Source organism: Panthera tigris, chromosome B2, assembly GCF_018350195.1.
Source record: "Panthera tigris isolate Pti1 chromosome B2, P.tigris_Pti1_mat1.1, whole genome shotgun sequence".
NCBI lineage: Eukaryota > Metazoa > Chordata > Mammalia > Carnivora > Felidae > Panthera > Panthera tigris.
In genome coordinates, this window is record NC_056664.1 from 74,232,318 (window position 1) to 74,246,887 (window position 14,570).

Sequence of the window (14,570 nt, forward strand, 5' to 3'; positions counted from 1 at the left end):
GTTTTAAATTACCATGTGTATTTGTCAGTTTTATCAAAAGTAAGGTCAAATTCCGAATAGTTGATGTTCCTTTATACTATAAATGCTCATTTATTGTCTAATAAAATGAGATGACCTCCAAATCTTTTTTTTTTTAACCTTTATTTAAGACTCTCTACACCCAACGTGGGGCTCAAACTCAAAACCCCAAGATCAGGAATCACATACTCTTCAACTGTGCCAGCCAGGTGCCCTCCAAGTCATTCTTTTTTTTTTTTTTTTTTTTTTTTTTTTTTTCGCTGCATGTCCTTGATATATTAAATCCAAACCAATCTTAATGTATTTATGTATCAAAACAAAGCAAAAGAGTATGTCTATCACAAATATTGTATCAGAAAATAGGAGATAAATAACATGATTTCTAAGCTGAAATAAGTACCAGAATATTTCCTATTCTTTTATATCCCTTTGTTCTCACAGCCATTTTCCAGTTTGTGGGAAGGAACACGTGAATTCTTCATGACTCTGTGTACTAGTTGACCAGTTTTGACCACTTCTCACTCAAGAAACATTTTTAAGTTAGCCAATAGTTTTATAGCAAGAGCATATGAACTCATTTTAATACTTTACTTTGTAACTTTGGTTCCTTCTGCAAACTTTTTATAGGTGATGATTTTACATGACTTTGGAACTGGTCTCTAGTGGAACGCTGTGGGAGGATGAACACAGAAGAGCTGGAGTTACTGAGTGACTCCAAATACAGAAACTATGTAGCCGCAATTGACAAAGCACTAAAGAATTTTGAATATTCCAGTGAATGGGCAGATTTGATATCGGCACTTGGAAAACTTAATAAGGTATGTCCAGAAATTCAGAAATCTGAATTTCTACTTACTGGATTTCTCTAAAGCTTGAAGTAAAGAATTGTAAAAACATAACTAAAGCTTAGGATTACTTTTGGTACTGCTATTTTACTTCGTGAATTGCATGCCTGAACAACCAGGCATACTTTGAGGCCAAAACAACATTACCATTAAAAACATGAGACTAGGAAGCAAACATGCTAATAACTCTGAGGGCTAACAAGTTTCTCTAATTGAGCAAAGATACGGTTCTGGAGTTCCTGACAACAAAATCAGAAACTGGTGTAGAAAGTGGTAACTTGCAATGTGCTTTACAAATGTTATGTAGCAGTAAGGAAAATTTTGTATCCAGGCAATTCTTAGATATATTCAGTACTTTTTTTTACAAAAGTGATAAGTAGTCACTTAGGCCTTGGGGGTTGGCCTTGAATGTTTCCTCTTAACATGTCTGGTTTTAATCCACTATTATGATGGCATTACAGATCAATTCATAGCTTTACATTTTTACACTGTTTTTTGTTTGTTTTCTTAGATCAAACTTTGCTCACCTCGTACTTATAGTTTTGATTTTGGGAATTTTGGGAGGGTTTTGTTTTTTGTTTTTTGTTTTTTGTTTTTGTTTTTTTTTTTTTTTTAGCAGTTGTTACTGAATTGGAATGTTTTTAAATATTAAATGCAGTAGGGAAGATGATAAGAAATGAGAGCTCTCCCCATAACTTTTAACATCAAATAGCTTAACATACAATTATTAGGAAAGAAATTATCCTAAAATACATTCCAAGTACACTATTGCTTGACCTCATACATACTATAGATAATTAATGTCTTCCAGAAAAGCTTTCATTTTTAATGTGCCAAGGATTTATCTTAAAATTAGATGCACAAACTTCTGTTTGACATGTTAACTTGTAACATTTATCATTTAGGGTTTGATAAATTCTCAGATTTTTTTTATAATATCCTCAAGAAATTGCATCCAAAATTATGAGTATGCTTAAAGGTAGTTAGGTTCTTTCTTGCTCTGAAGAGTCTCTTTCTTTCTTTCTTTCTTTCTTTCTTTCTTTCTTTCTTTCTTTCTATGTTTATTTTTAAGAGAGAGAGAGAGAGACAGAGCGTGAGCAGGGGAGGGGCAGAAAAAGAGGGAGACACAGAATCCAAGACAGGCTCTGAGCTTTTGGCGCAGAGCCCTATGCGGGGCTTGAAATCATGAAGTGTGAGATCATGACCTGAGCTGAAGTCCAACGCTTAACCGACTGAGCCACCCAGTCTCCTTCTGAAGAATCTCTTTCTGAAGACTTACTAGGAGTTATATTTAAAAACAGTTTATTTTTTTTTAATTTTTAAAAGATTTTATTTTATTATTACTTTTTAATATTTACTTTTGAGAGAGAGTAGGGGAGGGGCAGAGAGAGAGGGAGACACAGAATCTGAAGCAAGCTCCAGGCTCCGAGCTGTCAGCACAGAACCTGACGTGGGGCTTGAACTCACGAAGCACGAGATCATGACCTGAAGTCTGACGCTCAAGCAACTGAGGCACCCAGGTGCCCCTAAAGATTTTAAGTAATCTCTACACCCAACACGAGGCCCAAACTCACTCAGATCAAGCTGAGCCAGCCAGGCACTCCTATAAGCAATTTATTAAATGTGGAAATTAATAGACCTAATTAAGTACATAAGTAGTTTTTATACTTAATATTTATGAAAACATTTTATTGTATCCAGATAACACAGAGGAGGATATGTAAGTCATTGGGAAAACTTAAGCTGTGAACAGGCAAGGATTGTATTTAGTATAAATTTGTTGAAAATAGTCTAAATACATGTTTTAATATAAAATGTTATTTATTAATATACTACATTTTCACCTCATTATACACTTTTTTCAATTCAAAATTGCTTTTAAAAAGAACGTTTTCCAATTCAGAAATCCTTTTAGATAATGGTGCTATAAAAAAATCATGCTATATTTTACTTTTCTTTTAAAATTTTATTTCATATTAACACAGTTTTTTTATTAAAGCATTTTATGTTATAGATTGTTAAATTTCCTTCTGCAGAAGTAATTATACCTTTCCTTAAAATATATGTGAATATTGGGGTATCTGGCTGACCCAGCTGGAAAAACATATTTCATTTCAGGGCCTTGAGTTTGAGCCCCATGTTGCGTGTGAAGATTACTAAAAATAAATAAATTTAAAATATGTAAATACTGACTCTTGGCTACTGTGTTTAAAATTGAGATTAAAACTTTGGACACACGGAAGCAGCTAGTTGAAAAATGTTTTTCATAGCTGTGTTCTTGCCAGTGTTTTGCCCTTAATTTGCTTTTCATTTCTAGATTTAACTTTATTTGCCTTCATTGCATCTAGTTTAAAACTAAATTAAAAACTTGTAGTGGGAAGAATTTTGAAAATGTTTTATGTAGGGGCACGGGGGTAGCCCAGTCGGTTAAGCGTCCAACTCTTGATTTCAGCTCAGGTTGTGATCACATGGTCTCGTGAGTTTGAGCCCCACATGGGCTCCACATTGGCTGTGTGGAGCCTGCTTGAGATTCTCCCTCTTCCTGTGCTCTCTCCTGTTTGCACTCTCTCTGTCTTTCTCAAAATAAATAAACTTAAAAAAAAATGAATGAAGAAAATGTTATATTTAAGTGGACCTCAGAGCCTTCACTTTTGTTAAAAACCTGGAGATCTTGTCCTGAGTTTTCTACTGTACTGCCTTTGACAGATCATTTTATGTATTTTAATTTCAGTTCTTTATTTTGTAAGATAAAGGACTTTTTTTTAATATTTCTTCTAAATCAAATTCTAGCATATTATCCTGTTTTCATTGTGCATTTATTCTGCAATGTTCTATCAGCACTGTACTATAATACTTTGAAGAATTAATTAATAAGTTCTTTTTTGTTACTTAAATAACTAATCTCCTTTGGGTGGTTTATAAAATAGGATCTTCTGTAAATTCCACCCTGACCATTATCTCTAAATAAATGTTATGTTTGAATAAACACAGTTGTGATTGGTCCACTTGGGAAATTAGTAAAAACAAATGGGCAGTTATAATCTTTTGTAGATTCTTGTAAGCATTAGAACTCCTTGCTGACATATGATATCCTGAAGCAGTGGTTCTCCCTCTTTCAACGACATATTTATGTTGAGGTCCAGTTTCCTTCATATCTTTGAAATAGTGTATCAAAAATAGATTGACATTAAAGATTTGCAAAAATCAAAATCATTGCCTCTCTTCTGAATAAATTTGTTGGCAAAATATTGTGTTTTTTTTTTAATTTTCTTTTTTAATGTTTGTTTATTTTTGAGAGAGGCAGAGACAGAATGTGAGTGGATTAGGGGCAGAGAGGGAGGGAGACACAGAATCCGAAGCAGGCTCCAGGCTCCGAGGTGTCAGCACAGAGCCACACGCGGGGTTCAAACTCATGAGCTGTGGGATCATGACCTGAGCCAAAGTTGGTCGCTCAACCTACTGAGCCACCCAGGCGCCCAAAATATTTTGATTTTTTAAAATAAAAATGGTATTTCTGTTAACGTGGAGTGGTTTGGTTTTTTTTAACAAAATAATTTTTTTGCATCCTCAGTTTTAATTTTAAATGTGTATATTGATAGATGTAACTAAGACAGGAGTTCTTTGGCATCTTTTATAACTTTTTAGAATGTAAAGAAGTCCTGTAAGGATTTTTGAAAATTCTGTGCTAGGAAATGGAAATAAAAGATATAATGTTTTTGTTTTTCTCAGCTGAATTAAAATGTTTTCTTCAAGGTTTTACAAAATAATGCAAAGTACCAGGTAGTACCCAAAAAGCTGACTATAGGCAAACGCCTAGCTCAATGCCTACATCCAGCATTACCAGGTGGAGTTCATCGAAAGGCACTTGAAACATATGAAATTATCTTTAAAATCATTGGACCCAAGAGACTTGCCAAAGATCTTTTTTTATACAGGTAAGAATAATTTTTTATGTATAAATAAAATATATTTTTAACTATGTTATGCTTTGTGCAGTAAAAGCTAAAGTACTGAAAACTCCTTAATGAAGTTTTTAGGTATCAATGTCAAATATTTTGATAGTTAAGTGCTTCAGAAAAATTTAGGATGTTCCTTAATGTTAAATTTTTTTCTTTTTCTATGTCATTTATGATTTTTACTTAAAATTGTTGAGACTACAGTACTTTCTGCCTTTTTAAACTTAAGGACTACCCTGAGAAAAAAATAAGATACCTTTATCTCTCAGCAGCTTTCAATGTAGTTGACCATTCTTTACCTGGAATAGCCTTTTTCTGTTGGTTTACATTCTCCAGTTTACTTTCTCAATCTTGATATGGACATATGGAGTTTTGTTTTGTTTTTTTAAGTTTTATTTACTTTGAGAGGAGAGCGAGCAGGTGGGGAGGGGTAGAGAGATAGGGAGAGAGAGAATCCCAAGCAGACTCTGTGCTGTGATAGCACAGAGCCCCATGCAAGGCTCAAATTCACAAACCATGAGATCATGACCTGAGCCAAAATCAAGGTCAGACACCTGAGTGAGCCACTTAGGCATCCCTGGACATACAGAATTTCTTAAAGTTTGCTTAGTCTTATGTTTTCACTTTATATTCTTTTGTTGGGTGGGCATATTCACACCCATGATTTATCTTTTAAGTGCTGACTCCCAACTTGGGATCACCAGTGTTGGCTCCTGCTTTAAACTTCTGGATTACTTGCCATCTCTTTGTGGTTCTTTAAAAGCAGCTGAAGCTCACCCTCTTCCAAACTAAATTCATTTTCTATAAACCCAGCCTTTTGCAGTGCACTAAAGTTCAGTAAATGGCACCATTGTCCACCCATTTACATGAGCCTGAAATCCAAGGGTTACACTTAATAACTTGTTTTCTTTGCCCATATTCTTCTTCCCATGTACATTCTCTCACTAGGAGATGTGTTTCATCGGTGAAGCACAGGAGCAGAAGAATCAAAATAGTTTGTCTTTACCACTAACCAGCTCTGTGATCTTGGATCATTTTCTTCATCTCTCTGTGTGTATTCTCATTTGCAAAATGAGAATAAGATTACCAGTTTCACAGGATTGTTAATAGAATTAAAAATGTAAATATATATAAAGTGTTTAGAACAATGTGCAGCATATAGGAAGTACTCAATAATTGTTACCTATTGTTCCGATAGATGTTCCAATACATCTACTTATTTCCACCCTCACTGGCAGCGTCTATTCTAAGTAAGCTTTATCTCTAGCTTGGTCTTTGTCACTGGCCTTCTAACATTCACATAATATCTTGTTCTTACCCTTTTATACCCTTTTCTCCATACAGTACCAGAGTAAACTTTTTAACACATTAAATAGATGTCATTCCCCTGCTAAAAACCTCCATTGACTTCTTCCTGTTACTTAAAGTCAAAATCAAAGCCCTTACTATGTTTCTAAAGTTTTATATATTTTGGCCCTGCCCCTGTCAATTACCTCCAGCTCCTGCCACTTTCTACCCAATTTACTCCATTCTGTAACACAGGTCTCTTTGTTTATTGTTCCTCATTTTTTTCTTTTTCCCCCTCACTCTGTAACGCTCTAATCCAAATCACTGATTAAATACCAAATCCCCAGAGAAGACTTGCCTAGTTATCCTATCTATAAGAGACTTTCTTCATCATTAGTACTCAGTGGTTTTACTGTGATGTATTTAGAGGGAGGTATCTGTATTTATCCCAGTTGGGACTCATTGGGATTTTTAAATATATGAATCAGTGACTTTTATCAATTCTGAAACTCTTAAAATTGCCTTGATTCCATCTATTCTGTCTCCCCTTTTTGGAACTATGAGTAAGCATGTGTTAGATCTTCTCACTCTGACTTTCCCATTTCTGATCCTCTCTTCCTTGTTTTTAAACATCTTATCTGTGCTGCATTCAGGGTACTTTCCTCTTACCTAGCTTCGAGGTCACTAGTTCGTTCTCTCTCTCTCTCTCTCTCTCTCTCTTTTCATATAGATGTAAAATTTTTTCTTAACCTTATTGACATATAATTGACTACAACACTAAGTCTAAGGTATACAACATATTATTTGATATATGTATATACTGTGAAATGATTACCATAAGTTTAGTTAACACATCCATCATAACCTCAGTTGTGATTTTTTTTCTTATGACGAGAACTTTTAAGGTCTATTCTCTTTTAGCGACTTTCAAATACAGTATTGTTAACCCTAGTCACCATCTGTACATTACATCCCTGTAACTTATTTATAACTAGAAGCTTGTACCTTTGACCACCTTCACTCATTTCTCCTCCCCCCACCTGCTAGGCAACCACCATTCTCTTCTCTGTTTTTATGAGTTTGATTTTCTTAGATTCCACATTTAAGTGAGACCATACAGCATTTGTCTTTCTCTGTATGACTTATTTCACTTAGCATAATGCCCTAGAGATCCATCCATATTGTCACAAATGGCAAGATTTCTTTTTTTCCATGATTAATTATACTCCAGAGAGAGAGAGAGAGAGAGAGAGAGAGAGAGAAAGAATGTGCGTGTGTGTGTACATGAGTGTGTGCACGTGCATAATCATGTGTGACACTTTATCCATTCATCTGTCAGTGGACACAAGTTTCCATGTCTTGCTATTGGAAATAATGCTGCAGTGAACATGGGAATGCAGATATCTCTTCAAGATCCTGACTTCATTTCCTTCAGACATATAGCCAGAAGTGGGATTTCCAGATCATATTGTAGTTCTATTTTCAATTTTTTGAAGGACCTCCGTATTATTGTCCATAATTGCTGTACCAGTTTACATTCCCTCCCACAGTGTACAATGATTCTATTTTCTCCACTTCTTCTCCAGCATTTATTTCTTGTCTTTTGATAATAGTCTAACAGTTGTAAGATGGTACCCCATTGTGGTTTTGACTTGTATTTCCCTGATGATTAATGATCTTGAGCACATTTTCATGTGCCTATTGGCCATTCCAGTATCTTCTTTAGAAAAATGTTCAGGTCCTTTGCCCATTTTTTAATTCGATTATTGGAGGTGTTTTTGCTATCCAGTTATGTGAGTCCCTTATATTAATTTTGGATATTAATTCTTTATTAGATATGTGGTTTACAAATATTTTCTCTCATTCGATGGATTGACTTTTTGGTTTATTGATCATCTTTTACTGTGCAGTAGCTTTTTCATTTGATGTAGTCCTGGTTGTTTATTTTTGCTTTTTTTGCTTGTGCTTTAGGTTTCATATCCAAAATATCATTTCTAAGACCAATATCAAGGAGCTTTCCCCCTATGTTTCCTTCTAAGAATTTTATAGTTTCTGGCCTTATATTTAAGTCCCTAATTCAAGTTAACTTTTGTGTGTGGCATAGGATAGGGGTCTAGTTTCATTCTTTTGCATGTATATATCTAGTTTTCCTCTTTCAGTCTTGACATTGGTAACTCAGACCTCATTTCTTTTTTTTTTTTTTTTACTTTGGTCAGTCTTGTCATGGGTTTATCACTTCAGTTTTTTTTTTTAATGCAAACTTTTAGCTTTGCTGATTTGCCTTACTGTGCATATATGTTTTATCTTTAAATTCTGCATGGATGTCTTAAAAATACCATCTGAAGTCAGTAACAGGTTTTTAATAGTAATAAATACTACATTCCAAAGAGAAAGCACTTAAAAAGAAAAGCTGAGAATTGCTGAATCAATGTGTGTAATTCTCTATTAACTGATAGATTTTCCTTTCTTTTCTTTTTTTTTTTAATTTTTAAATTTTTAATTTTTTTAAATGTTTTTATTTATTTTTGAGACAGAGAGAGACAGAGCATGAGCAGGGGAGGGGCAGAGAGAGAGGGAGACACAGAATCTGAAGCAGGCTCCAGGCTCCAAGCTGTTGCACAGAGCCCGACACAGGGCTCGAACTCACGGACTGTGAGACATGACCTGAGCTGAAGTCAGACGCTTAACCAACTGAGCCACCCAGGCGCCCCTGGATTTTCCTTCCTTAATGCAATATTTTTCTTTTATAATTCATGCCTGCTACTTTTTCAACTTTAAAATAACACAAATTTTACCTTAAGAAACATAGCTATTTTACAAAATTGCAGTATATCTGGAGCATCTGGGTGACTCAGTCGGTTGAGTGTCTGACTTCAGCTCAGGTCATTATCTCACAGACAGTGGGTTCGAACCCTGCGTCAGAGTCTGTGCTGACAGCTGAGAGCCTGGAGCCTGCTTCAAATCTGTGTCTCCCTCTCTCTCTGCCTCTTCCCTGCTCATCCTCTGGTCTCTCTCTCTCTCTCTCTCTCTCAAAAATAAGCATTAAAAAAAATAAAAAATAAATTACAGTATATCTCATTTTGTCACTGGTATGTTACGTAAAAATAGTAAATTATCTCTAGAATACCACTTCTAGAAAACCATTTCTAAATATGGCAGACATTCTCACATACACATTTTGGAGTAAAATTATATTGCTATTCTATAGTTGTTAAAAGCATACCTAATTTAAAAACTAAAGTTTATATTAATGTTGGACTTTTTATTTTTCATTAAGTAATTTCTTTAATCTCGAGGTTTATGGTTTAGCATAATTACATACAAAGACTTTGTAAACTTGTATAAACTATATTTTGATAAAATATCATCTTGCCTCTTTGGGCTTATTTTTTTAAACATGATACAGTATATGGTTGTGTTACTAAGAAGGCTAGATGTGCAGTTTGAGTACCACAAAGTCTTAAATGTGTATGTAAGATTTTGGTAAAACAAATTTGGACCTCAGGCTGGAGAGAGATTTTAGAGCGGTGATCATTTAGGTGGCAGTTGAAGCCATGAGAATAATTGAGATCACCCAGGTACATTGTGAATAAGAAGGAAGGAAAAGGAAGACCATTCTGTGAATATTTAGTCAGTGAAGGGGAACAAGAGTCAGAGATAGAAAATGTAGCAGGAAATAGCTAACGTGGAAGCCAAAAGGGAAGAGAGTTTCAACGGAAAATTGTAGGTGACAGTATCAAATATTACAGGCAAAGCAAATAGTAAAAGGGCTGAAAATAGAGCATAGGATCTGGCAGTTAATAGACATTGCTGATGATAATGAGAATAGTTTCATTAGAGGGCATAGAAGTATCCTGATCGAAGATCAGATGACAGGTGATAAATAGGGGAAAATGCATACTTTTTTTTTTTTTAATTGAAATGGGAAGATAGGTTCAAGCCAGAATGCAGTGAAGATAAAGGATTTGGGATTTTGTTGTTGTAATTTATTCTCTTTTTAGACTCACAGATAACCACAATTGTGTTGAAAGGCAAAGATGTAAGTGGAAGAAGATAGATAGAAGTTATCAGAAAGGGGGCACCTGGTTAGCTCATAGTTTGCAACTCTTGATCTCTGGGTTGTCAGTTTGAGTGCCGTGTTGGGTGTAGAGATTACTTAAAAAATAAAATATTTTAAAAAAGAGAAAGAAATTAAAAGTGTGAAAAGGAAAATGGATGAAGCAGGATTCTGGCAAAGGTCGGCGTTGGACACTGCAGTTTATGGAGGAAGGTAGCTTTGAGGAGGCTTCAACTATAAATTTAAATCAGACTGCCTAAAATTAGAGGCAGGAATGTGGGAAACTCAGGGAGTTCTCTCTTGATGACCTCTATTTACTGTACAAACTAGGAGCAAGAGATTCTTAATTCATTTGTTAAGCAGTCACTAAGTGCAAGAGGACTTGGTGCTAGGGACTTAGGATACAGAAACAGAAAGATAGTCATGGTACCTTGCTTTCTGATATTTACGGAATTACTTATTAGAATTAATAAAAACAGAATTACTTACTAGAATAAATAAGTATTGGGTACTATGGGAATATAAAATAGGGAGCCTAACCTAGTCTAATTAAGAGACATTCTCCTCCAGGGAATGGCTTAGGCTAATTCCTGAAAGTCTAGGAGTCAACAAAAAGGACAGAAGTAAGGGAGCAGTAATTGAACCTGTCAGAACAGCTTGTGGAAAGGCCTGGACGCTAAAAAGAGCATGGAAGGATTTAAAACAAACCTGAAAGGAATTCTTCAGTATAGCTGGAGCAGAGGGTGCAGGAGTAAAATGGGTGAGTTTATGTGAGCTGTACAGAGATATGGAGTAGCAAAATGTTAAAACTGTGTTAAACTAGACTGTATCCTAAAGGCAACAGGAAGCCAATGAAAAGTTTTACTGAGGACAGCTGCTTCAGGGCAATACTGAAGCAGTACCTGGTAAGTCATGATGACTGAGCTGTATATAATGGTGGTGTCTTCTAAGAAAAAGTGTGGTAGAGATGGAGATAATTTACAGTATTTAAAAAATATCTAGAAGAGTGACTTGGAGAGAAAACTTGGTGATTGATTATAAGTTAGAGAAGATTTTTTTTTAAAGGGTAAAGGATCACTTTTAAATTTATAGCTTTTTGGTCACCCAGACAGATGGTGATGCCATATTTTAAAATTGTGACATTTGAAGACTGTGAAATAGCTAGCTAGCTAGCCACTGGCTTTTGAGTCTGAAACTTAGGTGAGAAATCTGGGTTTAATGGAAGTAGAAGTCATCAATATGCAGGATAGCATTTTGAGCCAATCGGTATAACTTATTATTTCATCAAAATATAAATTAAGGTTTATATACATATGTAGGTGATGAAATTTTGGGGTGATGGTGGCATGGTCCAGAGCCGACAGCCAAGAAAGAATTCTTACAGACATCTTTGGTGCAAAAAGGCGATTTTATTAAAGCATGGGGACAGGACCCATGGGCAGGAAGAGCTGCACTGGGGTCATGATGGGTAACTGATTATATACCTTCAGGTTGGGAGGGGGTCAGGGATAGAGTAAGTCTCGAAGGTATTTTGGATGCAAGGTCTCCAGGACCTTGAGGGGCTAGCTTTTGCTAGGGAAATGCCATTTATTACCATTTAATAAAATGTCAGTCATGAGACCCTTCAGATGGATATCAGGAGGCCATAAGCTTGGAGTATGATTGCCAGCACATATCTTGGGGCAGTTGAGATAAAGGAAGTTTCCAAAGGAATTTTTTTTTTTTAATTTTTTAATGTTTATTTCTTTTTGAGAGAGAGAGACAGAGAGTGAGCAGGGGAGGAACAGAAAGAGGGAGACACAGAATCCAAAGCAGGCTCCAGGCTCTGAGCTGTCAGCACAGAGCCCGACATGGGGCCCGAACTCATGAACTATGAGATCATGACCTGAGCCAAAGTGGGACACTTAACCAACTGAGCCACCCAGGTGCTCCTGAGGGATTTTTGTATGTTAAAGTAGGCTTACAGGATCCTCGAGGTTGGGTTAATGTTAAGCTAAGATTCTCTTTTGCCCCTAGCAAAGCAAAGGCAACTGAGCTCCTAGAGGGAAGTCACACTGCCTGTTTCATGGATTTGTCAATGGGCTGTAGGCAATAAGGGGATTTAATGTTTCATTAGCCTTAGTTTCCCACATCACCATGGCAAGCACCCTTTCCTTTGTTCTTGGGTAGCCAGGAGTGTTCAAGGAATATCACACATATTCTACCTGGGGGAAAGGGTCTGCCAGCCTGTATTTTGCCCTCAGCTTGCCCCACTCTCCCTCATCATATGTGCATATGAATTAATATTTTGTAGTTAATGTGCTTCTCCTTACCCCCATTTATTTCTATGTTTTTAAACAGTTCTGGATTATTTCCTCTTCTTGCAAATGCTGCCATGTCTGTGAAACCAACATTGCTAAGTTTGTATGAGATATATTACCTGCCTTTGGGTAAAACACTGAAGCCTGGTCTACAAGGATTGCTAACTGGTATTCTGCCTGGCTTAGAAGAAGGATCGGAGTACTACGAGAGGTGAAATGGTGCTACTGTTGTTGCCACTAAGTGATCAAAGGCCTGGATTTGTCACCAAGTATCCTTGGATCGATAATGTTTTAACATCACAAAAATTAATTATTCTAGACCCTTGAATATATCACGTGAAGATTTCTGTAGCAAAAAATAATTATTGTAATATATCTAGTTTGTGTATTGCACTGAAAATATAGCTAAGAGCACAGACTTGGGAGATAGATGACTGGGTTCAAATCCTAGCTAAAAAGAAAGTTTTTTTAACATGTCTGAAGTTTTTTAAGTTTCCTCATCTATAAAACACACATAATACTTATTTCATTCTGTTGTTATAATAATGAAATCAGTCCAGTTCCTAGCACATGTAAGTCGCTCAAAAAATTGTGACCCATAATTTAAAATAATACAATATATAAGAATTTAAATTAATAAAAGAATGGGAAATTGAACCATGTGCCAACAGTTTTTAAATTCTTAGTGGTAGAAAAGAGCCTAACACCAAGTACAGTGATGTTTTACTGGCTGTTGACATGATGCTCTTGATATTTTAATTTTTCAAAGAACATGAATTAATGCATCTTGGAGCCTATTATTTCTTAGGAAGTTTATAGTTGTAGACAGCACATGATGGTGTTAACTATCTTTAATAGCTTGTTACTGATATTCTCACCAAAAATGAAATTATGAGTTGAGGTAGCAAACATAAAAAAGGCCAAACTTAATTTTATGAGTACACTTAATGACTTAAATTTAATTTATTCTAGAGCACTCACCAGTTACTCTATTTTATGGTGGTTTATATGTTTCTGTAATATAGTCAGACTCTAACCCTGAAAATACTAGATTACGCTCCTGAGCTACTTTGAGAAAATATAATTTTGGTCCTCAAAATTTATCATTTTCTTTTGTTAACTTTTTTACTTACTTGCTTACAGTTTTAGAAACATATGTTTTATTTCATTTAGTGTATAAGTCCATTTTATTTTAAATTTTAAATTGTTGTATTCTAAGGGAAGCACTTAAGTTTGCTAGTTGCAATTAAAAATATAACAGTGAATAATGATTTTTAGGGCTATAGTCTGTGTTTTGTCTTGTTAATGTGTCTTAGTCAGTTTGAGCTGCTGTAACAAAATGAACAGCTAATGAACAGCAAATTTATTTGTCCGAGTTGTAAAAGCTAGAAGTCATTATCTGAGTACCAGCATGGTCATATTCTGGTGAGGGCCCTCTCCCTGGTTCGTAGCTGGTGTCCTCACATAGTGGAAGGGGCTACAGAGTTCTGTGGGATTTCTTTCATAAGAACTCATGACTTACGCATACCCCAAAAGCTCCACTTCTCCTGATGCCATCATTTTGGGAGGATAGGGTTTTAATATGACCTTTTGAGGAGACATTCAGACCATAGCATTATGTTTTAGTAGCTTTTCAACACAAAGTATAATAAAGGGATTGATAAATGTGTTCTTTTAATCTATAGATATATTAAGGCCAGAAGGGAGTACAGTGTTAGGTTAAGTCACAGAGCAAGTAAACAGTAGAACGCATCATCAGATTCTTTTGATTCTGACTCTACTACAGTGTAATAAGTTTTTATGTATTACATTATTCTATATTTGAAACTAATCATAAGTAATTAATTTTTGAATGCAGTCCTTAATAAAGCAATAATATATCTTTGATTTTGTTATAGGTGTAATTCATTAAAGTTTTGTAAATTATAAGATGTGAGGGCGATCTGGCTGTGATATCTGTCACCCCATTGATTTGATCGCCAGGGTTGATTTAGCTGACCTGGCTCGCTAAGCAGGTGTCTCTCCCTCTTCCCTCACCACTCCATGTGTGCCCCTCCCAAAGCTGTGTGCTTAGTTGAAAGGGATGATCTTCCCTGATAGAGGAGTA

At 35.5% G+C, this 14,570-nt stretch overlaps 1 protein-coding gene across 7 annotated transcripts in view; it reads left to right on the forward strand.

Annotated features, from left to right (window-relative positions):
• Window positions 1-14,570, forward strand: part of DOP1A (DOP1 leucine zipper like protein A) — a 113,107-nt gene that overhangs the window by 30,881 nt on the left and 67,656 nt on the right. For 6 of the 7 annotated variants that reach the window (XM_042986720.1, XM_042986723.1, XM_042986721.1 and 3 more), the window contains exons 2-4: window positions 646-836; window positions 4,617-4,798; window positions 12,504-12,674. In XM_042986720.1, coding sequence (XP_042842654.1) covers window positions 699-836; window positions 4,617-4,798; window positions 12,504-12,674 — 491 coding nt within the window. In that variant the 5' untranslated portion in view covers window positions 646-698. Of the gene's footprint in view, window positions 1-645; window positions 837-4,616; window positions 4,799-12,503; window positions 12,733-14,570 lie in introns of those variants that run through there. The other variant, XM_042986726.1, reaches the window with a different exon arrangement.